The following is a 25,501-nucleotide window of genomic DNA, read 5'->3' on the forward strand; positions in this document are numbered from 1 at the left end:
AAGGGATTGTGGCGTGACCATCCCCCCTGGGGGGTGATTTCTCGCTTTCTGTCTCTATGTCTCTCTCTGTCTGCCTGGCGAGCGAACGCGCCCTATAGCGAAAACCTCTCCAAAAAAAAAAAGAAAAAAGAAATGGGAGAGACAGAAAGCACCCTCCCCATTATGGGATCTGTCACACAGCAGTCCTTTTTCCTCTGTTTCTCCACCCTATCAGGACGTGGGGCGTGCGTACACACACACACACACACACACACACACACACACACACACACGGCATGTTTTTCAAGCCACTGAGGCCAGGATTTGAACCATGGTCAGCCATGTCAGATCCAGCACAGCACTTAACCACTGCTCTATGAGAAAAGCCGGGGCTTCTTACTTGTAGAAGTTTCTGTTATGTGCATTCCTGAATAGACTTCTTATTCTGTTTTTCACTAAACGACTCACAAAAATAGCAAGATTTATGGGAAAAAATAGGGATAGAGAGTGATTGACAGATCCCTAAAAGGTTGTGCAACTTTGTAACTGGACAATTAACCAAAACAATGATTAGTACCTTGGAAAAAATAACATGGACAATGAAGTCCGGTAGCATGCCCAGGGGTAGGTGGCTGACTCAGGGAATGTTAAAAATGAACAGAAACAATAGAACAAAAATTCTATTGCTTGCTGCAGCTAAGACAATAAACCTGCAAGGATAGCCCAAAGCAGAGGGGAAAGGGCAATCGGCAAAGACTCAAGAGCTATGAGAAGCTGGGGCACACATCTTTGGGGAGGGAGTCTTAGGCACAGACATTCTTAACATTGTCTTAAAATAATGCTCCAAAGACCTCAGCCTGTGCAGTAGTTGAGTAGAGAGCCTTTTCCCTTTCTTTTGAAGATTATAGTTTCTACTCCCATTATCCTAGCTCCCCTGCCTAAGAAAAAGCACATATAAATAATCACAACTTTCATAAAGAGAGATTTTTGCTATAGGGTGTGTGCACTTGCTGGAGAACCAAAGAGAGACAAAAAGGAAGAAATCACATGCCAGGGGGATGGCCATACAACAATTCCTTCTCCTCCATTCTCCTGTCAGGATTTTGTGTCCAGTGTAAGGCTGAAGCCACTGGGTCCAGAACTTGAACCACTGTCAACCATGTAGGAGTCCAGCAACATAACCATCATGCCATCTGCTGATCTCCACAACTTTCATCTTATACTGATATAACTTCCCTAGTTACCAGTTGCATTTTAGCTAACTAGTATTGTCTAATAGACTCTCTCTTTCTCTGTTTGGTATTTGTTGGACATCATCCTGAGGTGTGATTAGCCAATACCTTGTTCTTGTGACCTGTAGAGAGAAACAAACCTCTGGGGCCAGCAGGTGGTGTGGTGGTTGGGGCGCTGGACTCCCAGATAGCCGACCACTGTCCTGGATCTGGCAGCCTGGTGAGCACATACGCCCTATAACAAATAAAAAAATATAATAATAATAAAAATAAAATAAAATAAATAATTCTTAAAAATAATAAAAAAAGAAACAGACCTCTGGAGTTTGCAAGCTTTAAATGACTGGGACTTGTGGTTTCAGGTTATATATTTTCTAAGTTCTGCTTTGTGCCAGGCTAAGCATTTTACATTAACTGTTTTACATAACTTTTGTAATAATCGCTTGAGCTAATTATTATTAGATAAGTAAATTAAAGGTCTTTGCTAGTATGGCAAGGCCAAACTTGACACAGAAATGCAGGGGTCTGATCCTAATGTCTGTGCTCTTTATTAATAATAGACTCTTCATCCTACTTTTTGTAAGTCATGTCATACTAAAAAAGAGTATACCGAATAACCTGTATAGGCAGTGACCTTGTCAGATGTAACAGATAAGAATACTGCCCTCCAAGAGATGGCGCCTCAATCTCAATATACTGAATCCTACAGATACATTAATTTTCCAGATATCTGAGTCTCTCTTTTAGGCAGATAATTGACATGGATGAAAGGAATCACTTCTGAGTTCAAACACACTAAAGACTTCTAAAATAGCCCCTTTTATTATACTCTTCAGTTAGAAAAAACAGCAAATTCCTCTGTAACGGACTACATTGTCAACCTCTAATCTCTTCCTTTTCCTTTAGGGTGACTCCGGAGGACCACTGGTTAGTCCAAATGCTAGAGATATCTGGTATCTTGCTGGAATAGTGAGCTGGGGAGATGAATGCGGGAAACCCAATAAGCCTGGTGTTTATACTAGAGTGACGGCCTTCCGGAACTGGATTGCTTCCAAAACTGGTGTCTAAGAGAGAAGAGCCTCGTAGAACGGAACACATTTTTGATGTATAGGCCATTTGTAGAGATACGGAATTACAGAAGAAGCCTTGCAAGTCACAGGATCTGGCCCGTCTCACTAAACCGCTCCATACGTGTATTTCCTTCCTAGCTCTGCTTCACTCGTGAACGTCCTGCTTCTGCAAGATGAACTCTGTCCTAAGCTGCATTTATTTGTTTTCTAGAAATTGTGGCTTGTTAACATAAATTCCTCATGTATATATAAAATTTGAAGCAATTCTACCCTTCCTTTCTCCAGCTTCTCTTATCCGTGAAATTTTCATTTTAAAGTATGGGACGTGGAGTGAAAGAAAAGATCATAAGGGAAAAAACTGCTCTTTTTATGTACAGAAAGACATTAGGAGTTTTTTTTTTTTCCCTAGTAGGATATGGAAAATGATCATATTTATTATGTAAATTCAAGCAAACAGAAACAGCAGAATGCTAAACACGATGGAGAAAAACGGGAACTGAGTTAAGGAAAAACAGGGAGAAACCAAGTTTTATCTTATTTCTGGCCAAGTGACTGCCAAGATAAATGTGAAGAAGATCACTTTGTTATGACCCAAAATAATCCCACAAACTATGTAATATACTTGTTTTTTGAACCAGTTACAGTAAACAATATTTATTTAACATTTATTAACACTGCTGAGGATATCAATACATAATAAAAAATAAACCATCCATTTGCTTGACATTATAACATGGTAATCTACAAAGAACAAGAAGATGGAGAAATGTTAGTGTTTAATTAATTGCAAATTGTTTTAAAATTGGAGCCTATAACTTAAAATTTGTTTTAAGAACAACCAGCAGGGACAAGCAGTTAACGTAATGGCTATGTCGCTGGACTCCCATGTAGTCAACCGTGGTTTGAGTCCCAGACCCGGTGGCTTAAAACTCACACCAGGCGTGTGTGTGTGTGTGTGTGTGTGTGTGTGTGTGTGTACGTCCCCAAGATCCTGAGAGGAGAATGGAGGAGAAGGGATTGCGGCGTGGCCATCCCCCCTGGGAGGTGATTTCTCGTTTTCTGTCTCTCTGTCTCTCTCTGTCTTTCTGGCGAGTACACGTGCCATATAGCAAGAACCTCTCCAAAAAAAAAGGAAGCAAAAACCTCTCCAAAAAAAAAGAAAAAAAAAAAAAAAAAGAACAACCAGCAGACCTCACGTAGGGAAATAAATGTATGGCTGAATGGAAAGAATGAAGAACGAACCAAAATATTGACTGAAATGGGATTAACTCTAAGTGCTTGTGCCTCTAACGTTTCCTCAGACTGCAAAAACTTGAAGGGAATAAGGTCCAGTGTGTAGCTACAGCCAAGCAGCTGAAGCTGGGGCTTACACCTTCATGTAGAGATGATTGCAGAAACTCTTCCCTTGCTATTGTATTTCTAGTCCATATGTGACTACTGGTCCTGTTAGGTCATCTGGGCTGAGATGGGAAGATGTCGGGGGGGGGGGGGGTTAACCTGCCTCCTTCATGCATCTAATTGGTGGCTAGAAAAATTGTGACATGTTTTACATGCAAAAATGCATCATGACTTTTCCAACAACTCAGCAGTAAGATACTGACTTGCTAACTGCCTGGCTACAAAGTAAAAGATAAAAGTCTAATATTAGCCACCTTAATAATTTAAGTTTTGGTCAATTATTGCTGAGCTGATAGAGAGTATTAAAGTACTCTGGCATTCAAGCAGACTTAGGACTGGTGCTATGACATTATGACATAATAATGGTGAGATTTTACTGAGTCAATTATCCTTTACTCATTACGTGTTCTGTATTATACAATAACCACTTTAAAAACCAATATTTGCAGAAAAAATTGACCTTCATTGATTTTAATAACTTTGGCATATGAGCTGCTAAAATCTAGGCACTTAGTTAAAACAAAATATGAAAATCGACATGAAATGATAGTATTAATCATGAAATGATAGTGTGATACATTTTGCATATGTATTTTTTTATCCCATTTAATATACTCTTTGGGGAAAAAACAAAATTGAGAAAAATGATGAATTTCAAATAAAAATATAAGTGCATTTTAAACTAAATGCATCTCAATCTTTCATTAAAAATGAATTTTTCTTGTTTCAGCATATTCCACAGCTGGACCTCTAGGTGGCACCCCTAAACTGTAGGAAGATACAGGGATAAAGGATGTTTGAGCACTACGGTGCTGTCTGAAACTTCAAGTAATAATGAAAAATTATAGTTGAAATTCTGTATCAGGATCTTGCAAAGCCAAAAGAATACAGCTCGTCTTTGCAGATGGATTTAAAAATAAGTTTTTGTTAATTGGCATTGTTATTAGCATCTTCCAGATTTCTGGAGGTCAGAGTCTAAACTAAAAGAGAATCTATGATGTATGATTTCAGGAATTCTCTTGGCAAACAAATTTGTAGATATTTAAATAAAAGATAAATTTTAGAAGTTTAATTTTTACAATGGCATCATATTCCTTTGAGAAACTTTAGAATATTTTCTTCTATAAAAGATTGAGAAATGGAAGTTAAAAACTCAGTAAAAATTAGTTTAATCTTTCTGTGCATAGAAAAACAGGTAATACGGTATTATATTCTTATCCTTTTTCTTTTTCCATCAAATTTTGCCAAAGGACATGTGTGCTTGCTGGAGAGGGACACTGAGAAAAAGAGAGAGGGAAAATGAGAAAGCATCCTTATGGGGAATAGTAATGTCACAATCCCTTCTCTTCTCTTCCTCCCTCCCCAGAGGATTTTGGGCACACATGCAAACACACAGGGAATGTTTCTTATGCTGGTTCACAACTTAAATTGAACTGTGGGCCATGTGAGATCCGGTCATCTTAACAACTCTGCCACAAGCTGGCCAAGTCTTATATTTTTAAAATGGTAACTTCTTTTGAAAAATAATCTATAGAAGGTTTTAGCATTCTTGGGCATGTCTGTGTTAACCATATCATTGGAGAAGGTTAAGAAGTCATAATTATACTGATTACTTTGACAAGACACAGTCAATTCCTCTTCTATATCTTCTTCTCATACCACTCAGTGACATCTTTTATGTGTAATAGTCTTTCCACAAATGTTGAGTGACCCTTTTATTTTTTGCATTATGAAGGAAATGCATCTTTATTATTATTTACATATTGATTTTTAAAAGTAATTCCAGATTTTACACTAACTGTGCAATTTAAGCTAGTTATTTAATTACTCTAAGTCTAATGTATTCATCTATAATATAACATAGAGATAGTATTTACTCAAATGATTGTGATAGGAATAAAACTGAAAAATTAGAAAAGCACTTAGTGTCATTCTTGGAACATAGAAGTGGTAGATATTATAATTGTTATTGTAATGAAACTACAGTCTTTTTAAAAACAATACAGTACTTGATCATAATAGGTTAAATACATTTTTTTGTAATGAAGAGAGAGACCAACAGAATTTGCTGGTTTCTTGTATTATATTAAGATCTATAGTCAAATTCAAATGTTGCTTCCTCCAGGAAGCCATTCTAAACTCCCTAAACTGGCTATAATATACCTTCGCTGAAATCCCCTACCATGAAAAGAAAAAAAAACTTTATAAAACATTTTCAAATAATCATCGATTTATATACAGTTATAAGATACAGAAACATCCTGTGTACCCTTTCCTCAGTTTCTCCCAGTGATAACATCTTATTTAACTGTAGCACAAGGTCACAACCAGGAAGTTGGCATTGAGACAATCTGTCAACTTTATTCAGATTTCATTAGTTTTGAAGACACGTGATTGTGTCTGTATATATTGAGTTCTATGTAATTTTTATCATAGATTTGTGTGACCACAACAATCAAGGTACAGATACTTTGATCGTAAGGATCTTTCATGATACCCAGGTGGCTCCCTCCCTACTCTGGCACCTGTCTCTAATTGGTAACCACTAATCTATTCTCCCTCTTTATAATTTTTGGCGTTTCAAGAATGGCATATAAATTGAATCATACAGTATATACCCTTCCTAGGTTGGATTTTCCATTCAGGATAGTTCTCTTAAGACCTATCAAATCATTGTGTCTGTCAATAGTTCATTTATTTTTTATTCCATGGTATAGATGTACCACAGTTTGTTTAACCATTTGCCTGTTGAAGGGCATTTATGTTTTCATTTGAGGGCTATTATTAATAAGGCTGCTATGAACATTTATATGCAAGCTTTTGTGTGAACATAAATTTTCATTTCTCTGAGATTAATGTCATAGAGTGCAAGTTGCTGGGTCCTAGTTAGGGCATATTTAGTTTTTTGTTATAAGGTGGGCACCACCATGCCCAGTACATGCTTAGTTTCTTAAGAAACTGTCATATTCTTTTTTATTTTTAAGAATTATTTTATTTAACTTTATTTATTTATTTTATTTTGACCAGAGAAAGACAGAGAGAAAGAGAAAATGAAAAAGACCAGCCTCAGGTCTGAAACTTGAACCTCAGTTGGCCCTATGGGAGTCCAGTGCACTTAACCACTGTGCCACCTGCCAGCCTCAGAACTGCCATATTATTTTTAGATGGTTGCATATCATTTTTAAACCTCTCTGTGCTTATACTTTCTACGTGTCTATTTTAGACATGTTTGAAGAGATGTGATTTCAATAACTAGACTGTAAGCTCCATGGGGTAGGGACTAAAACTGATACATTTTTAATCTCTCACAATCTATAGGGAAGCATATTATTTATGGAAGGTACTTAACTTACTTATTAAATAAAAAGTATAGAGAGTAATAAAAGCAATCAAACATAGCTTATGTGTAAAATGATAAAGAAGAAATGACTTTGGATACAAGAGAATGAACAGTATTTCCTTCATGAAAATCTCTATTATAACCTCCTTTGTGTAATTCTGAACTGAAGAAACTCCAATTACCTTGTTGGTTGATAGAAAATCTTGTTCTTAATTTTCCCACACAATAGTCAAACACAGACTAATGTGCTTTATACAGTGAACCTATCTTTAGTCCAAAATTTATTTCTGGATGCATAATTTATCTAATGTGTTTCTAACACATCTATATCAGCTTCTATACTACTTGTGGGAAGGATTCCAGTATAGGAATATACTGAATAAATATTTCTTGTTCTCAGTTTTTCAACCATGACTCTATAATTTGTTTGTCCTGACATAACTTTGATTATTCAGCTCGCAAGACAGAGTAGAAGACAGTCTTCAAATTAGAAGCTCTCCCTTAGTTGACATGGATCCGTTGTTCAGTTCCTCTTTGGCACAGTTGCATTCAGCCTAACTCCGGTCTGTCACTGCGATCACTGCCTTGCACGCACCCTCCTTCATTTCTCTCTAGCTTCACTGCTCTGTGACACTTTTAACTACACCATGGTAAAATTCACCTGCCACCTGCTCTTTTCCTATACCATGCAGTTGACATGTTTGGGGGGAAAAAGTACTGATCTTATGTAAATTCATGACAGTAAGCTTCTAGCATACTGTTCAGTGCTTTCCCTGCCAACGTCCTATGCTTCTCTACTCCACTCACGCTCTGCTTTCCTACATGAATATGTCATAGCTATGCCTCTCCACAACCCCTCTAACACTTCCTTCTCCATCCTCATTCTCCAGTGATACTTTTGCTTCTCACCCTCTTCATTAACAATTGAGGGTGCCTGAAGAAACTTCACACAGACTTCCTACATCGCCTCTACTCATTTATCACCAGCTTGAAACTGCATGTTCTGCCATCCTGTTATCAAACGTGTTCTGATCTATAGCCAATCTCTTTACCTGCTCACCAGATTATTTCTTCTCTCATCTATTAAGGAATTCATCGCAGCATTAAGCAGTGGCTTAAACAAGATCAAGTCAGTCTCATCTTATCAAACCCCAGTCCCCTTACTTCCTCACCATGTTATTGAAAGCTTGGTCTCATGGCTCAGCATTCAAAAGTCAAAGTCAACACAATGACTGCTGTTTTAATGGAGAAAGATTTTTTTTTTTTTTTTGGAGAGGTTTTTGCTATAGGGCATGAATGCTCCCCTGAAAGACAGAGAGAGACAGAGAGACAGAGAGCAAGAAATCACTCCCCAGGAGGGATGGCCACACCACAATCCCTTCTCCTCCATCCTCCTCTTGGGATCTTGGGCACGCACATGGCCTGGCATGAGTTTAAGCCACTGGGTCCAGAACTCAAAACGTAGTCAACTACATGGGAGTCCAGCGACACAGCCATTAAGCCAACTGCTGGTCCCACAAAGATTTATTATAGCAAAGATGTCTGTCCAGGACTGCAACTGCTGGTCCCACAAAGATTTATTATAGCAAAGATGTCTGTCCAGGACTGCAGAGGTCAAGATATTCCTAAATTCCACTCTCTAGACCAAAAGGACTTCAGGTTTTTTATCAGAAAGATGTGAGGGGTGGCATTAGGAGAATAATATTTCACTAAGACTTATTTCTCTCTTTCTCTTTCTGTCTTTCTGGCTCTTTGTCTCTCTCTCTCTCTCTGGAACATGTGTATATGTTGTTGTACAAAATATACATATGTATTTTATGTATAAAACTTATATATATATTCTTATTGCTATATGTGTGTCTGTATAGCAATATATTATTACATGAAAATGCATATTATAAAAAATTATTCATGTATTTCAAATTTTTTCACACAAAAATAAACTTATACTTTAGTTCCATTTTCTGTGACCTATTTTGCAGTCCCTCACAATATTCATTGCTATTATTTTTGCTCAAAAAGAGTTTGAATTTTACTTACCTGGTTCACTAAAGATTGGAGTAAAGAAATAATTATGACTAAGTTTTTAAAAGTCAATGATAGTGTGGATTTTTTCTTGACATTCTACTTCTTGTTTACAATAATTACAATTTTACAACTATTACTTTCTATTACTGCCTTACAACCATTTGTTCTTTCTCTTTCAAATGAACCTTAGACTTTTAGAATTACTTCCCCAAAAGACTTTGCTTTGATTTACCTAAAGTTTGAAATAGAATTGGGTTTAATTTGTTTTATAAAATGGAGGAAAATATTTTTTCTTGATATACATATGTAATAAGGCTATGTAGTTACAAATAAATTAAAAATCAGGCTAAAATTATTTGAATTCTGTAAACTGAAATAATCAAATATATCTTGCTTATGTAATTATATAATCTTAGACTTAAAGGGGATATTAAAATAATTTTTCTAACATATTTAATTTACAAATGAAAGTGATCTAAAATGGAAATTGTTTGTATACAATACCTCAAGTAAGTTCCTACCTGAGGCTGAAGATCTGTTTTTTAGAGAAATTTTTGCTATAGGGCACGTATGCTGGCCAGACCGACAGAGAAAGACAGAGAGACAAAAAGTAAAAAATCTCCGCCCAGGCAATATGGCTGCCACAGTCTCTTCTCCTCCATTCTCCTCGTGGGATTTTAGGCATGCACGCGCATGCACCTGGTGTGAGTTTTAAGTTGCTGGGTCTGGGACAGGAACCATGGTCAATTATGTGGGAGTCCAGTGATGTAACCATTATGCTATCTGTTGGTCACCAAGGCTGAAGATCTTAACTAGTGCAGAAATGGACCAGCAACTGCTGTCATTTAAAAAACAAAACACTTGGCACTCTTATTTGTGCTTGATCTTTTTTTCCCCCTTAGCACTTTAAGCCTTTGTTGTTATCCTCTATTTCCTGAACAAGGATACCTTTTTTTATTTTTTATTTTTATTTTTTTGTGAATGAAGAAGATTGTGTGGCAGTTTAAAAAAAAATTCTCATACTTTGGTTTTATTAAATGGAAGGCGTACCATTAAAATTGGCCAAGGAAAAGCACCCAGGGGCAGAGTCCAGAAAAGTTACTTTAACATTTAGTGAAGGGCTTGGCTTATGGGGGAATGATGGATGCTCAATGAGTAGGTCAATGTGTGATTTCAAATAACGTTGGCTTTGTACATGGCCAAAAAGATGGAGGGCAAGAATAAAAATAACGTTTCATTTTAATTCTTTCACTTGTTTTGGTAATTATTTCCTTTTGGTAATACTTCTTTTTGCTTTTTTAAAAAATAATTATTTTATTTAACTTTATTTATTTATTTAATTTTACCAGAGAGGGACAGAGTGAGAGAGAGAAAGAGAGAGAAAATGAGAAGGCAAGCCTCCAGGTCCAGTATTCAAACCATGGTTGGCTATGTGGGAGTCCAGCGCCCTTAACCACCATGGCACATGCCGGCCCATCCTTGTGTTCTTCTTATTAAACATAATATTTTGAAAATAATTTGTCAATCAATAATTAATAAGGAGATGAAATATTGGACTTGAGAATTTTAACTTTCAGCAATTAACATGATTAACTTAGTACATTCTTTTATCTACTGAAATATCAGTTAGACTCATTATAATTTAATTAAAAGTCTTATATTGATGGTCACTCTAGATCTCTCCAGTTTCTTCTAGTTAAGAGAAGGTTTCAGGGAACAGATTTGCATTCATTAGCTTACACGAAGCTAATATAACCTACTGACCAAAAATGCATATTGACTCAAACAGAATAGAATTGTATTACTCACATGGTATCCAAGGCAGGTCAGCCTATGGCCTTCTCCACAAAGTGTTTAAGCACTAGGATTCCTGCATCTTTGGGAACTGTCACCTGTTACGGATACTCCATTTTTTTGTATTCAGCCTGCAGAAGGAGAAAGAATTTATGAAGGAGGCACACTTTCTTTTCTTTTTTAAAAGAATTATTTTATTTTATTTCTTCTTATTATTATTTTAAAATTTGCTATAGAGCATGTGTGCTCTCCAGAGAAAGATGGAGAGAGAAAGAAAGGGAAAGTGAGAAAGCAAGCTGTCTGGTCCAGGACTCCAACCATGGTCTACCATGTAGGAATCCAGTGCCTTAACCACAACGCCACCTGCTGGCCCCACACTTGCTTTTCTAAAAGCCCTGTACATTATTTATACTCACAAATTCCTGGAGAGTAATCTAGTCACATGGTCACATCTAAGTACAACACAAGGTATGTAGCTGTCTTATCAGATAGCCATTAGTTTATGCCACAATACTTGCAATACGTCTTTATGAAAATTTAAAAATATTCTGTAGGAGCTATATCTAGAAATGCTACTCTTGTATTTTGTATGTACTGCAAAATAACTCTGTAGATAGATTTCAACAAACTACGTAACGCATAATAATACCACTTTCATGCATTTGCTCCAACTCTGCTCATTTTCGACTCCTTTATCCCTGATTTGATAAATAAATTTGATAAATAAAAAAATTTCTAATTTTTAAATTTTAATTTTCTTAAGTATTAAGCTTTTTTTCTTTCAACTCAATTAAGGGCACATCATCTCCCAAAGAATTATTGTTCATTTTATCTCTGTGAATTGCCCATCTATAGTGCTGCTCATATTTAGCTAAAGCATTATTTGCCTATTTCATATTAATGTGTTGGATCTCTTTATATATTATGAATATTGTTAAATTGAATTCATTGTCTGTCATACTCTAGTATAAAATTTAATCCAAAGGGGCCAGCAGGTGGTGTGGTGGTTAAGGCACTGGACTCCCACATGGTTGACCATGGTTCAAGTCCCAGACCTGGCGGCTTGCTTTCTCCCTTTTTCTCTTTTACTCTGTCCCTCTTCAGTCAAATTAAAATAAATAAATAAATAATCAAACAAACAAACAAAATAATTAAAGTTAAAATAATTATTAAAAAAATTAAAAAATTTTTACCCAAAGTATGCTGCAACATACTGTCTAAACAAGTTATAACTTAACCTGAGAATATACCCTTATAACCAAGTGACTGAATCTCAGCCAACTGTAGGCAAATCGTCAACCAATCCCAGGCTGATGACTGCCAAATTTTTCCCAAATAAGTGGAACATTTAACTGCATCAGTTGAGTAATCTTTGTAGTTATTTCTTGTCTTTTTAGTTATAAGTGTAGCTCACTGCATGATTGGTGGGGAAATTTTGAAGCATCTTTGGTCAAGAATGCAGCCTGGTTCTATGACATTTTTCTTGCTCAGATAAACTTTGTTAAATTAAAACTGATCTCAAGTTTTTGCTCTTAACAATATTAATTCTTTTTCTTTTATATATTCAGTAAGTGTTTTCCTTCAATCTGTCACTTGCTTTTAACATTATATAAATTATATTTATCATATTGCAATTTTGCTTTTTTTTTCTAAATTGTCAGAGAGTGTGGGCTTGAGAGAGAGAGAATTATCTCACAGTGGGGTATAGTTACACTGCTATCCTCTTGATTCCATTTCTCCATCTTATAAGAATTTGGGGCATGCATACACACATGCACACATACATTTTTTTTTAAAGATTTATTTATTTAGTTAGTTCATTCATTCATTTTATTTTTAATTTGACCACAGACAGAAAGAGAGAGAGAGAGAGGGAAAGTGAGAAAGCAAGCCACCAGGTCTGGTACTCAAACCATGGTCAACCATGTGGGAGTGTCCAGCGCCTTAACCACCATGCCACCTGCTGACCCCAATGCACACATACATTAACTCTGCATGCTTTTCAAGCTGCTGGGGCTGGAATTTGAAACACAGTCAGTCATGTGGGATCTGGCTCCCAATTCAAGCGATTAACCACTATCTATGAGGCTGGCTCACAACTTCACATTAGGTTGTCAGACTATTAAGTTTTGTGTCATATGTAAAAGTTGTTCACACTCAAAAAGGTATACAAATTTTTCTACACTCTTCTATTAAGTTTATCAACTTACTTTCTTATGTTTGGCTTCTGAGAATAACTTACAAGAGTAGGGTTCAAAATTTTGCATTTGGGCGTGGTGGCACCCGCCCTATGGCAAAATTTTGCATTCAAGTGTTAAAAAGTACATTTTTTTAAGTTAATGTACTAGGATTACTATAACTATGACTGAAGAAATTATTAAAAAGGTTCCACTAAAGTGGCAGGAACCTTCCAAACTTATTCTATGAGGCTATCATTACCCTTGTACCAAAATAAGACAAAGGCACAAGAATAAGAGAAAGCAACAGACCAATGTCTCTGGTGAATATAGAGGCAAAATCTTCAACAAAATATTAGCAAGTAATATCCAACAGCATATCAAAAAGTTTTATATCATGATCAAGTGGGATTTATCTCAGGGATGAAGGTTGGCTGAACATACATAAATCAATGAATGTGATACATCATATCATTTATGTACTTCAATACATGACACTATGGGCTTGGGTGCCAGCGTCACAGCCTTACTGCTCACTCTAGCTGGGGTGGCATCTGCAGCAGCTTGCATGGACAGGATGCATATCTGCCGTGTCTCAGGGATGTGGAATGTGTAGGCTGTTGGTCTTCAGGAAAGGCTTTACTGTAGCAGTGGCTCAGAACTTGCGAATTTAAATTTTAAAGTTGAAAGATCAACCCTAGAGTTTGGTAAGTATTGATAGTCTGACTTTATTTTTAATATACTATTTATTTTTCTCTTCTATATAGAAGAAACATTTGAATTACTAAATCATGATCATCTTTTCAAGGACAAACCTCTTCACCTATCCATGTAAATTAATCCAAAACCCTTGGTTACTGTTCCATATAATGATTGTTTAATGGCATGCTTTATTTTTAAAAATACAGTACAAGGGATGCAGGAAGTTAAGTAGAGAAAATGATGATTAACAAAATTTTCGCAATTCAATTTTAATAAATATTTGTGATTGAATCTTCCAGGGTACTCTAGGTGAGATAAAGAGACAATTGAAGTATTTTTTACATTTGTCCACCTCTGATACATTTATTGACAATGAAGTGTTACAGAAAAATTGCCATGAAAAAAGTCTTTCTCATTCTTCTATTTCAAAAATAAATGGTCAGAGATAGCATTAATTCTAAGTGGCTCTTTAGAAGATGTTGGCATAATGGCTATGTTGCTGGACTCTCATGTAGTTGACTGAGGTTCGAGTCCCAGACCTTGTGGCTTAAACTCAAACTGGGCGCATGTGTGTGTGTGCCCAAGATTCTGAGAGGAGAATGGAGGAGAAGGGATTGCAGCATGTCCATCCCCCCTGGAGGGTGATTTCTCACTTTTTGTCTCTCTATCTCTGTCTTTCTGGAGAGCTCAGGTGTCCTATAGCAAAAACCTCTCCAAAAAAAAAGATGTCATCTAGATGACTCACTAGAAGTACCCACTGCTCATTTCTCACAAAGAAGAAACAAAATGATAAATAAATAAATACTTTTTTTAAAGGTAGAATGTCTGAGGAGGAACACTGGTTTCCAACAAGGAAATGACTGAAGCCTTCTGAAGCACGGAAACTTGAGATGACATCATAGAAAGAAGCAAAACATCTGGCAGAGACTGGCCCAGAGACAGTGCCAGAAGAGACTCCCCATTGCTGGAGAAGAATAAGCAAAAGATCACCTAAGACTCTATTACTGCACTGAATGATTATAGTTCTAGCTGCCAGGGGAGCCAGTAGACCTCATGAGCCATAGGCTCAGTGTAGAGGATTCCCTGAAATTTCCATGACTGCATAGTTCTAGGGGAGGAACTTACACAGGGTAACCTATCCCCCGGGACCCAAGAGCTAGGACAAGCCAATCAGCAGCCATCTAAATCTCTAACAACAGAATTGTTAAGAGATGAAGGCTTAATACAGGAAAGCAAAACCTCCCTTGAAAATATCAAAAGCAGACTAGATCATGCAGAAGATTGAATTTCAGATGTAGAAGATAGAACCTCTGACCAAAAAGACTGAGAAAAAGTGCTGGATTTCCACATGGCCAACAACAGTTTCAGTCTCAGACCTGGCAGTTTGCGTTCTTACTTTCTCTCTCTCTCGTCAAATTAAAAAATAATGATAATAAATAAATAATAAAGATAAAAAATTATTTAAAAAGTATGGGATACAGAAGGACAGTTTCAATAATGTTTTATCTAGTGTTTATAATTTCTAAAATTAAACATTATATGAATATGCTTCTATTGAAATACTGACACAATAAAATCTTTTGGGGAATAAAAAGTGACAGTTCCTAGTCAATAATACCAAAATACTCCAAGGCAGTGTCTAATTTGTGATGACTTGATCTCAACATTTTTTCATTTCATGCAAGCATTTGTTTACATAAATACAGAAGTTTTCACAAGGCTCCTTTTTACATAATTAGAATAGCACTAAACTATGTGAACAGTTCACATGCTGACCAAAAAAGTTCTATATACATACCATAGTCTTCTAGGTTTTTTTTTTTTTTTTTGGTCCAAGTTACACACTTAACATAATTTTGTCGCTCATTTATAGTTTCATATCTCAACTTCTTGCTACATTCTATAGCCATAGAACATGGAAAGATTGTTCTTCATGCAGGTCAGTAGAAACATAAGGAAACATAAGGATCCACAGAAATACCCCAACTGGTGTTTCCAATGGTGAAGAAACCTGAAGCTTCATGACACTTAGAATCACCCTTCGGGGCTGGCAGGTGGCATGGTGGATAGAACATTGGACTCCCACATGGCTGACCACAGTTTGAGTCCTGGATCTGGCGGCTTGCTTTCTCACGTTCTCTCTCTCTCTCTCTCTCATTCTGTCCCTCCCTGGTCAAATTAAATTAAATAAATTAAATAAATAAAGTTAAATAAAATAATTCTTTTAAAAAAGAGAATCACCCTTTGAGAATCCCATAAAGAGAATCACCCTTTGAGATATCTGTTTCATGGTAATGTACAACACCAACACTATTAGGAAACACCCAAACACATTCGATTAACAAAACTTTATACCCAATATGTTTTTAGTCATTGGGCAAGTCCCTTTATGGGATTCATCAACACAGCTTTCCCACTGTTATAGTTTTCTATAACTAGTACAAATTTGGTGGGTTAAGGCAAGAGATTTATTCTTTCACAGATCTAGAGACTGGAACCTTAATGTCAGTTTCATTTTGGGACAAAATCCAGGTGTCAGAAGGGCCATGCCCTCTGCAGAAGTCTGTTCCCTGCCTCTTGTGGTTGCCCTTGGATTTTTTGACTATGGCCACAGCCTCCAGTCTCTCTGTCTCTGTCTTTACATAGCCTTTCCTCTTCTGTGTGATTTCTCGCTTTCTGTCTATCTCTCTTTCACTTCTTAAGTAAGACACCCAAAACATAGGCTATAATCCCCAAAATATAAAAGTGGGATTATATCAGATTGAGAAGTTTCTTTATAGTAAAGGACACTGTCACTAGTGTGAATTGACAACCCTTAGAATAGGAGAGAATTTTTACTAACTGTGCCCCAGATAAGGGACTGATAACCAGAATACACTGGGAACTCAAGCAGTTTAACCAGAAAAAAAAGATTAACCCAATTAAAAGATGGGAAAATGAGCTGAATAAACAACTCTCTAAGGAAGACATATGAACAGTCACAAAACATATGAAGAAATGTTTAACATTCCTCATCATAAGGGAGATGCAGATCAAAACCACAATGAGATACCACCTAACTCCAGTCAGAATGGTGATGATTAAAACAACAAAAAATGGTAAGTGCTGGAGGGGATGCTGTGAAAGGGGAACAGTCCTATACTATTGGTGGACTTGTAAATTGGTCCAGCCACTGTGGAGAACAATATGGAGGTTCCTCAAAGACCTTCAAATAGAACTACCATATATGATCCAGCAATTCCACTCCTGGGTATCTACCCAAAGGACAGGAGAATGCTCAATTGGAAAAGTGCTTGCACATCTATATTCATTGTAGCCTTATTCAAGATTGCTAAAACATGGAACCAACCCAAATGTCCACGAATGGATGAATAGATTGAAAAAATATAAAAATTATGGCACATATACTCCATGGAATACTATTCAGCCATAAAAAACAACAAGGCCCTGGAATTTGATAGAAAGTGGACAAATATGGAAGATCTGTTGCTGAGTGAAGCAAGTCAGGCTCTAAAAGAGAGACATTGTATGTCTCCGCTTAACATATACTGACTGTTAGCACTCTATGCAAAGACTGAAAGACTGGAGGACATACGAGCATTAAAAGTTATTATGGACACTAGAGCCAAAGTGGATAGAGTGGGGTAGGGGAAGAATGTAAGAAAATAAATTTGGGGAAAAAATGGAGAGGTAAGGCATTTGTGGGATGCGGATATGGTTAATTATTTGTCGATGTGGATGTGCATATGTTCTCAACTGGACTGGACTGAGGTGTGTGTCACACTGGGTAAAGTCTCTTTACAATCTAAATGATGTATAGCAATGAAATGTATAAATAATAATTAAAATTAATAAATAAAAATTATTAAAAAAAAAAGAAGCAGGTATGAAGGGCAAGATGGGATTAGTCCTGATGGCCCTCAAGGCAATTTGTGGTGGGGGCCTATGAGGCTCCGAGGTTGGAGAGGAAGGAAGGCAAGGGGGGATGCCTGAAGAGTATAGCAACCTATAGAGGGAAATACCCAGATAACTCAGTCAAATGTTTTCCAGAACTAAGTAGCAAAGAATTCTTAAAATTAATTATATTGCCTTTACAAAGTAATTCTATATTTAAAAATAAATAAGAAGAAAGTACTATATGAATGCCAGTCTTAGGCTATTAAAAATGGACTTTTTTTCCATAGATAAACACGTAGGTAGAACTCTAGATGGCGCTACTAATCTGGAAATTGGAGCTTAACCCCTGAAAGAAAATCAGCCTCTCTAGGTGATTCAATTCTGGGAGAATAATTAAGATAACTATATATCTATTGATCTAAACTAATTAAGGAAGAGAAGCCAATTCTTATTTGTCAATGTTTATAATTGGCGAGGCATGTCAATCTTTCAGTTTCCATAGTAGGACAATAATATGTAATCAAATAGTATCTTTTTTTTTTTTTTTTTTGAAAAATTTAAAAAAAAAAGTTTTTTTTTTTTTTTTTTTTTTTTGGAGAGGTTCTTCGCTACAGGGCGCGTACGCTCGCCAGACAGAGAGAGAGAGACATAGACACAGAAAGCGAGAAATCACCCCCAGGGAGGATGGTCACACCGCAATCCCTTCTCCTCCATTCTCCTCTCGGGATCTTGGGCATGCATGCACATGTGCCCGGCGTGAGTTTTAAGCCACCGGGTCCGGGATGCGAACTGTGGTCGACTACGTGGGAGTCCAGCGACATAGCCATTACCCCAACTGCTGGTTCCCATCAAATAGTATCTTCAATGACAAAAAATTTACCAATGCATGAAAATGATGTTTTAACATAATATTTACAGGGAATGACCAACAAATTTCCATAAAAATGAAGTTGCATTATATATGCTCATGACTTACTATGTAACAGGTCTATTGATAAAGTTACCCAGGTTCCCTGAGCATTTCCTAAGTATGGATTCATGCATTCCATACAGAAAGAAAAGGGTAGCTCTTACTTTAAATTAACAAAATGATATGTTGGTCATGAGTCTAATAAATGTGAAACAATCTCCTAGAGCTGGGTCATGATGGACTGTACAGATAAAACTGAACTTCTGATTGTGCTATTATGAGATCTAGGTCCTGACAGAAGAGAGTTTATCAAGGAATAATATAATATTTTTAAAGTCCTGTGTTGACTCCTAGAGCAGTGAAACTACTCTGTATGATATTATAATGGTGGATACATGCCAATATAAATTTGTATAAACCTGCAAAATATTCAATACCAAGAGTGAACCCTAATATAACCTATGGACTCCAAGTGATAATGATGTGTCAGTTTAGGTTCATCAGTTGTAACAAATGAACCATTCTGCTGCAGAATTTTCATAAGACAGGGAAGGTAATGTATGTGTGAGGCCAAGAGTCATGCATGAAAAATCGCTATACATTCTGCTTAATTTTGCTGAGAACTTAAAATGGTTCTAAAATACAAAGCCTATTAAAAACAGTTAATAAATAATGAAACTTAATAATCTGATCCTCAAAAGCATATGACAGAATGAAAGGTTAAGAATTATCAATACAGGGGTCAGCAGGTGGCATGGTGGTAGAGGCACTAGATTCCCACATGGCCAACTGCAGTTTGAGTCCTGGACCTGGTGTCTTGAAAATCACACCAGATTCATGCCCAGAATCACAGGAGGATAATGGAGGAGAAGGGAGTACAGTGTGGTCAACCTCCTGAAGGGATGTAATTTCTCACTTTTCTTTCACTGTCTCTTTGTTTCACTCTGGTGAGCACACGCATCCTATGGTAAAAACCTTAAAAATAAAATAAATATTACCAATATAAATTTTAAGAAAAATAAGATTGTGGGCCAGCAGGTGGTGTAATGGTTAAGACGCTGGACTCTCATGTGGTTGACCATGGTTGGAGTCACAGATCTGGTGGCTTGAGACTCATGATGGGTGTGTGGGCATGAGTGCCCAAATCCCAAGAGGAGAATGGAGGAGAACGATTGCAGCATGGCCTGGAGGGGAGTTCTTGCTTTCTATCTCTTTCTGTCTCTCCAGCAAGTGCACATACTTTATAACAAAAAAATCTCTCCAAAAAATGATTTATCATAATCTACTGCAGGGGCAGCAAGCAATATTCCATGGGCCAAATCTGGCTTATCACTTGTTCCTAGACCTATTGGAAACTAATCATGCCCATTGTTTTCACTTAATATTTATGGCTGCTTTCCTGGAGCTACTGCCAAATTGAGTAGTTGCATTGGAGACTCTATTGGCAAAGTTTCAGGCATTTACTACTGGCTCTTTACAGAAAACATTTTCTGACTTCTAAATAAGTAAGTTTTAATTACTATTTAGTACTGACAGAGGAAAAAAATAAATAGATCAATGGAACAGAATAGAGAACTAGGAAACATGGAGTCTTTGGATCTGACATAAGCATTACACACCAGTAGAGAAAATAAATTCTGAAATAAAAATGTCTTACAAAACTATTAGGAAGAACAAAATTACAAACATAACAAAGGGGGAAAATTTCTTAACATTTTATGGTTCTTAGAACAAAATAAAAAAAGTATTATGATCCTTAAGATTTTTTTTTTAAAGGGCTGGACTTGTAGCCTAATGGTTAAGGGAATCAGCTCCCATAGGGCCAACTGTAGTTCAAATCCCACCTCTAGTGGCTAGAGCACTTGAGAGGCATGCTGAGTGTATGTGTGTGGGTGTGTGTGTGTACATGATGTGCATGTGCCCCAAATCCCAAGTGGATAGAGAAATGAAGGAATCGCAGCATGACTACACCCCAATGGGGAGTGCCTTCTCTCTCTCTTGCCCTCTGTCTTTTGTTTCTGTCTCTCTCTGGCCAGTGAAGACACCCTCTGGCAATTAAAAAACATACACACACAAAGACAGTTAGAAGAAAAATAGGGAGGCAAAGCATTAGTGGCACCAAAAAATGTGGTATTATCTGTTGAAGATATTTTGTAGTTTTATCAACTGTACTAGGGAGAAATGTTCACTTGTTGAAATATCCAATTTGTAAGCCAAATAATAATGTGATTGAATGTATAAAAAAATGAAATGAAAAAACAACACACAAAGAAAGAATAAAAAATTTCTTATGAATGAAAATATTTAATTAAATATGAAATGCCAAGCTGCACCCTGAAAAAAGATGATTAATAATAGGTGGACATAATTGATTAATATCCAGTATACATGTGACACTCATATAAATCAATAAGAAGAGAAGATTAACAACCCAATAGAAAAAAGCTAAATGTATGAATACATTTGTCAGTAGATGAAACCAAGTTTCCCCTAAAATATGTAAAATGCAAATATAAACCATAATAAAGTAGAAATCTACCTGTATCAGAATGATGGCAATATTAGTTGTATTAAAATTCATACCTTATGAAACGTCATTTGTCAAAAACTTTTACCTGGTTATAAGTTGTTTCAATAGAAGAAGAACAAACCAGCATAATGGGATTGATAAAACACCAAGTTAGGATTACCTCTCTTTACTACAAAGCAGTTTCTTGGGTGTACCTCTTAGGTGACCAACCCAATCTGGGCTATTATTTTTTTCCAAATAACTAAGTCAAGGAAATTTGTCATTCCCTGGATGACTCCTATCTTGAAACCATAGAAATATGACTGTCACTAACACTAGTCAGACAAGTTTCATCTTATTTGTTCTCTACTTCTCTCCTAGCTCATAAAAACCAACCGAACAACACTGGATGGAGCACACAGATCAAAACCTACACCAGAGGTTCTTATTTCTATCATTGCTATCATTGTCATCATCATCATTATCACCACCACCATTATTTCAAACACCACAACAAAAATCAGGACATCATGGACAGGTAAATGGGATTTTATTTGGGAGAATAAGTCTGCAAAACCTAACAGAATGCTTTAGATTATCTTCTTATTTTTTTGTTAATTGATTATTTTCTAGAATTTAGTTTGTATTTCTTGACACTGTCAAAAATATGTTAGTGTCTGAGGTCTAGAGGCCTTTTGAAGACTGGGAAAGTTTCAGAATATTAAAAGAAAAAGAATCAGAACCAGCAAATTTTGCTTAATGGGAAAGACTATAAATATACAACTGACCTCAAATGTTAAGGAAATGAGGTATAATATCTCTTTTGTAACTACCCATAAGGATACTACCAGTTTTGTTCCCTAGTAATAAAACCAGAGGCAATTTTTCTAATATTAACACATTTTCTTAGAAATAATAAAAGAATCTGAATGCCATTGTAGATATTTAGGAAAATGTACTTTACAATGTAACGCTATTATAGATCCTGAATTAGCAGCTGGCAAACTGCAAGTATTCCTCAGAACTTCTCAGACTTTCAAAATGGGTTCCTTTCCACACACTCTTTTTTTTTTTTTTTCAAAGTTCAAAGAGAAGGTTTGGGAGAATAAGTCTGCAAAACCTAACAGAATGCTTTAGATTATCTTCTTATTTTTTTGTTAATTGATTATTTTCTAGAATTTAGTTTGTATTTCTTGACACTGTCAAAAATATGTTAGTGTCTGAGGTCTAGAGGCCTTTTGAAGACTGGGAAAGTTTCAGAATATTAAAAGAAAAAGAATCAGAACCAGCAAATTTTGCTTAATGGGAAAGACTATAAATATACAACTGACCTCAAATGTTAAGGAAATGAGGTATAATATCTCTTTTGTAACTACCCATAAGGATACTACCAGTTTTGTTCCCTAGTAATAAAACCAGAGGCAATTTTTCTAATATTAACACATTTTCTTAGAAATAATAAAAGAATCTGAATGCCATTGTAGATATTTAGGAAAATGTACTTTACAATGTAACGCTATTATAGATCCTGAATTAGCAGCTGGCAAACTGCAAGTATTCCTCAGAACTTCTCAGACTTTCAAAATGGGTTCCTTTCCACACACTCTTTTTTTTTTTTTTCAAAGTTCAAAGAGAAGGTGAAAGTAGAGGACATTCAACCCTTTTAATTATTAAGCTTCTCTGCTCCTAATTCACAATTCTCATTCCAGTGGTTTAAAGTCCTCTATGGAAGACAGTGTATTTTTATAAAATTCAGGGAATTTTGCACTGGAATCTTGCTTTTATACTTTTTATTACATAACAGAATTTTCAAATCCATCTAATTTAAATAGTTTATAAATGAAGTTCTAATAAAATTACATTTTTGTTTTACGCTTTGCAAGTTAACTGCTGAAGCAGTATCAAAATATAATTATAAGGAAAGCTAACCTAGGAAATAATACCTGGCATGGACTGTGGGGATAGAATTACATAGTAAGAATTGTTTTGAAGTCATGAATAATATAATTGCCGTAATTTTTATCAACATCATTTATGTAAGTTGATTAAAGTGAATGGTTGTTTGTGCCAGAATAGCAATGTGCTTACTTGAAGTAGTTTCAGTACAAACATGAGGCAATGGTAGTTTAATTAGGTATTTTGAGTTAAATTCACGATGCTTAATTTTTAGCCTATGTCTTTTTAAAATGAGGACTTCATTCTATAATGCAAATTCATATCTTAAAAGAAAATGACCAAAAATGAACTTGGTACATGAGAAAGTATATTGTTTCATGAATAGTTTTTCTTTTTTTGACATTTAGAATATCATTTTAACATGTTTAGCCATTATTCAAAAATAATCAATTCTTAGAGTCTATCATATTTACTAAAGAATGGATTTAGTTCATCATAAGTGACTATTACCTTTAGATATGAAAGAATCTTTTTAATTGTTTTGACAAGAAGAAAGCCATATAAGGGGAAGATGTCATATTAGAGCTCTAATTAACAGTATGTATTCTTGGGACCAGCGGATGGCGTAATGTTATGTTGCTGGATCCTATGCAGTTGATTATAGTTCAAATCCTGGACCTGGCTGCTTAAAACTCATGCTAGGCATGTGTGCATACATGCTCAAAATCCTGAGAGGATAATGGAGGAAAAGGGATTGCAGTGTGGCCATCCCCCCGGGAGGTGATTTCTCGCTTTCTGTTTCTATGTCTCTGTCTCTCCCGTGAGCGCATGTGCCCTATAACAAAATTTCTCTCAAAAACAAAAATGTATTCTTTAGATATTTTTAGAGTGTGCAAAACAGGTTTTAGAGAAAAATCTGTGACATGTTGTAAAGCTGTGATTATTTGTGTAGAATCCATCTTGCCACCTTAGAATCACTATTTAGGCTACATAAGTCCCTCAGACTAATATTCATGTCTTAGAAAAATTAAACTATCAGACTGTTATAACTGGCTTATTTAAAATAAATTGATATTCCTCTAATGGCGCATTTTTAAAAAATAGTCATTAGAGAAAAACATGTAATCAAATATCAACAAGGTTATCAATATTGTATAAGAAACATTACGCCTGAGCACCTTTTTTGCTCTGAGAATGAGATTCAGCAGTAGAAATCCAGTATGAAAGCACACATGGAACGTGTCTGAAATAGGGAGTTTCTCTGAAGACTTTTGACAAAGTAATGTTGGCTCTGGGAGCACTAATTAACAAGTCATCAAAAGAGACAGGTATAAGGAAGAGGTCGGATTAAGCATAGAATTCAGTGAAAAGGAAGTAAAACTGGGTGGAGTCGCATAGTTGCGATGTAGAGAAATGTTTAGAAAAAAGAAAAAAAGAATGTATCTACCTAAATGTCAATTGGTTCTGGAAGAGATGAGAACCAAAGTATTCCCATATTCATAGGGAATATTTAATTGGCCAATTTATTTGTAAGAATATGGATGGAAGAATACAGAAATTGAAGAAACAGCTGAGGCTGCTTTGAAATTTGGAATCAGAAGTTTCTATGTGACAACCCTTCCTCCAAACAGGCAATGACATGGCATCATACCTTTTGAGATATAAAGAATAACTATAGAGTCCAAACTTTATACAGATTAGGTCAAGTACAGCCATAAAACCTAAATATAACCTTAAACTGCTCTATCTATATGATGCCAATTCACTATACTTTCTGCTCCTCTTCTCACACTGTGGTTTTGATGGAAAAAACTAACTTCTCTATTAATTTATATTACACAAATAATTCACATTTGTTGTAGAAAATTGGAAAATATAATTAAGGAAAAGATAATCAAAAAATTTGTTTATAATCTCATAACACAGAGATTACTGCTGTTGATATGGAAATACAATCAGACCATGCCTAATGTTTTGTAATTTGCTTTTGATTAAAAAAAGAAGAGGACAAGTCGGTTTCTCCTTAGCAACGTGAGACAAGAAATTATGTCTATTTCGCTCACTGACAGAGCTGCTAACAATGCACTCAAATACGATCTGTTAAGTGAAGGAGTTTTGGGGTCTATCCTATTTGAAAATATTTGAAACGTCCATGTATTAAATTAACATAAAGGACTAATACATAAATCATGTTGCATGACTTAAAAGAGAGCCGGGTAGAATTTAGAATGTCTATCATCTGATTTGAGTCATTTTTCCCCTTTCATAGGCTTGGCATATCTCCCCAGAGAAGATCCTGGCCACTATGGACAACGATCCTTATTGTTCTTGGAGTGATGGCAATTTTAGGAGTAACTATTGGTCTCCTTGTTCATTTTCTGGCAATTGGTCAGTATTGACAATTTTCAATTTTTACCTTACTATTTAGTCTCCCTTTAACTTAAAAAACTGACAAACAATAACATAAATAAGTTTATTCTTGGAAGTTTTTTTCATTTACATACAATTTTATTTCAACACGATACTTTTCTATGAGCAGAGAGGGAAACTACAAGTACCTTGGCTTCAG

The 25,501-nt window shown here is 35.8% G+C and overlaps 2 protein-coding genes across 2 annotated transcripts in view; both read left to right on the forward strand.

Moving 5' to 3' along the window:
• The window catches only part of LOC102496691 (transmembrane protease serine 11E), a 49,137-nt gene extending 46,724 nt beyond the window's left edge, over window positions 1–2,413 (forward strand). Inside the window, exon 11 of the mRNA XM_006165327.2 lies at window positions 2,118–2,413. Coding sequence (XP_006165389.1) covers window positions 2,118–2,279 — 162 coding nt within the window. The 3' untranslated portion in view covers window positions 2,280–2,413. The remainder of the gene's footprint in view (window positions 1–2,117) is intronic.
• Window positions 2,414–15,635: 13,222 nt separating this feature from the next.
• Window positions 15,636–25,501, forward strand: part of LOC102497107 (transmembrane protease serine 11B-like) — a 20,441-nt gene continuing 10,575 nt past the window's right edge. The window contains exons 1-4 of the mRNA XM_006165328.1: window positions 15,636–15,659; window positions 21,418–21,574; window positions 24,467–24,563; window positions 25,202–25,320. Coding sequence (XP_006165390.1) covers window positions 15,636–15,659; window positions 21,418–21,574; window positions 24,467–24,563; window positions 25,202–25,320 — 397 coding nt within the window. The remainder of the gene's footprint in view (window positions 15,660–21,417; window positions 21,575–24,466; window positions 24,564–25,201; window positions 25,321–25,501) is intronic.

The sequence above is a fragment of the Tupaia chinensis genome, unplaced genomic scaffold (assembly GCF_000334495.1).
Source record: "Tupaia chinensis unplaced genomic scaffold, TupChi_1.0 Scaffold143894_1, whole genome shotgun sequence".
In the NCBI taxonomy this organism is placed as follows: Eukaryota; Metazoa; Chordata; class Mammalia; order Scandentia; family Tupaiidae; genus Tupaia; species Tupaia belangeri.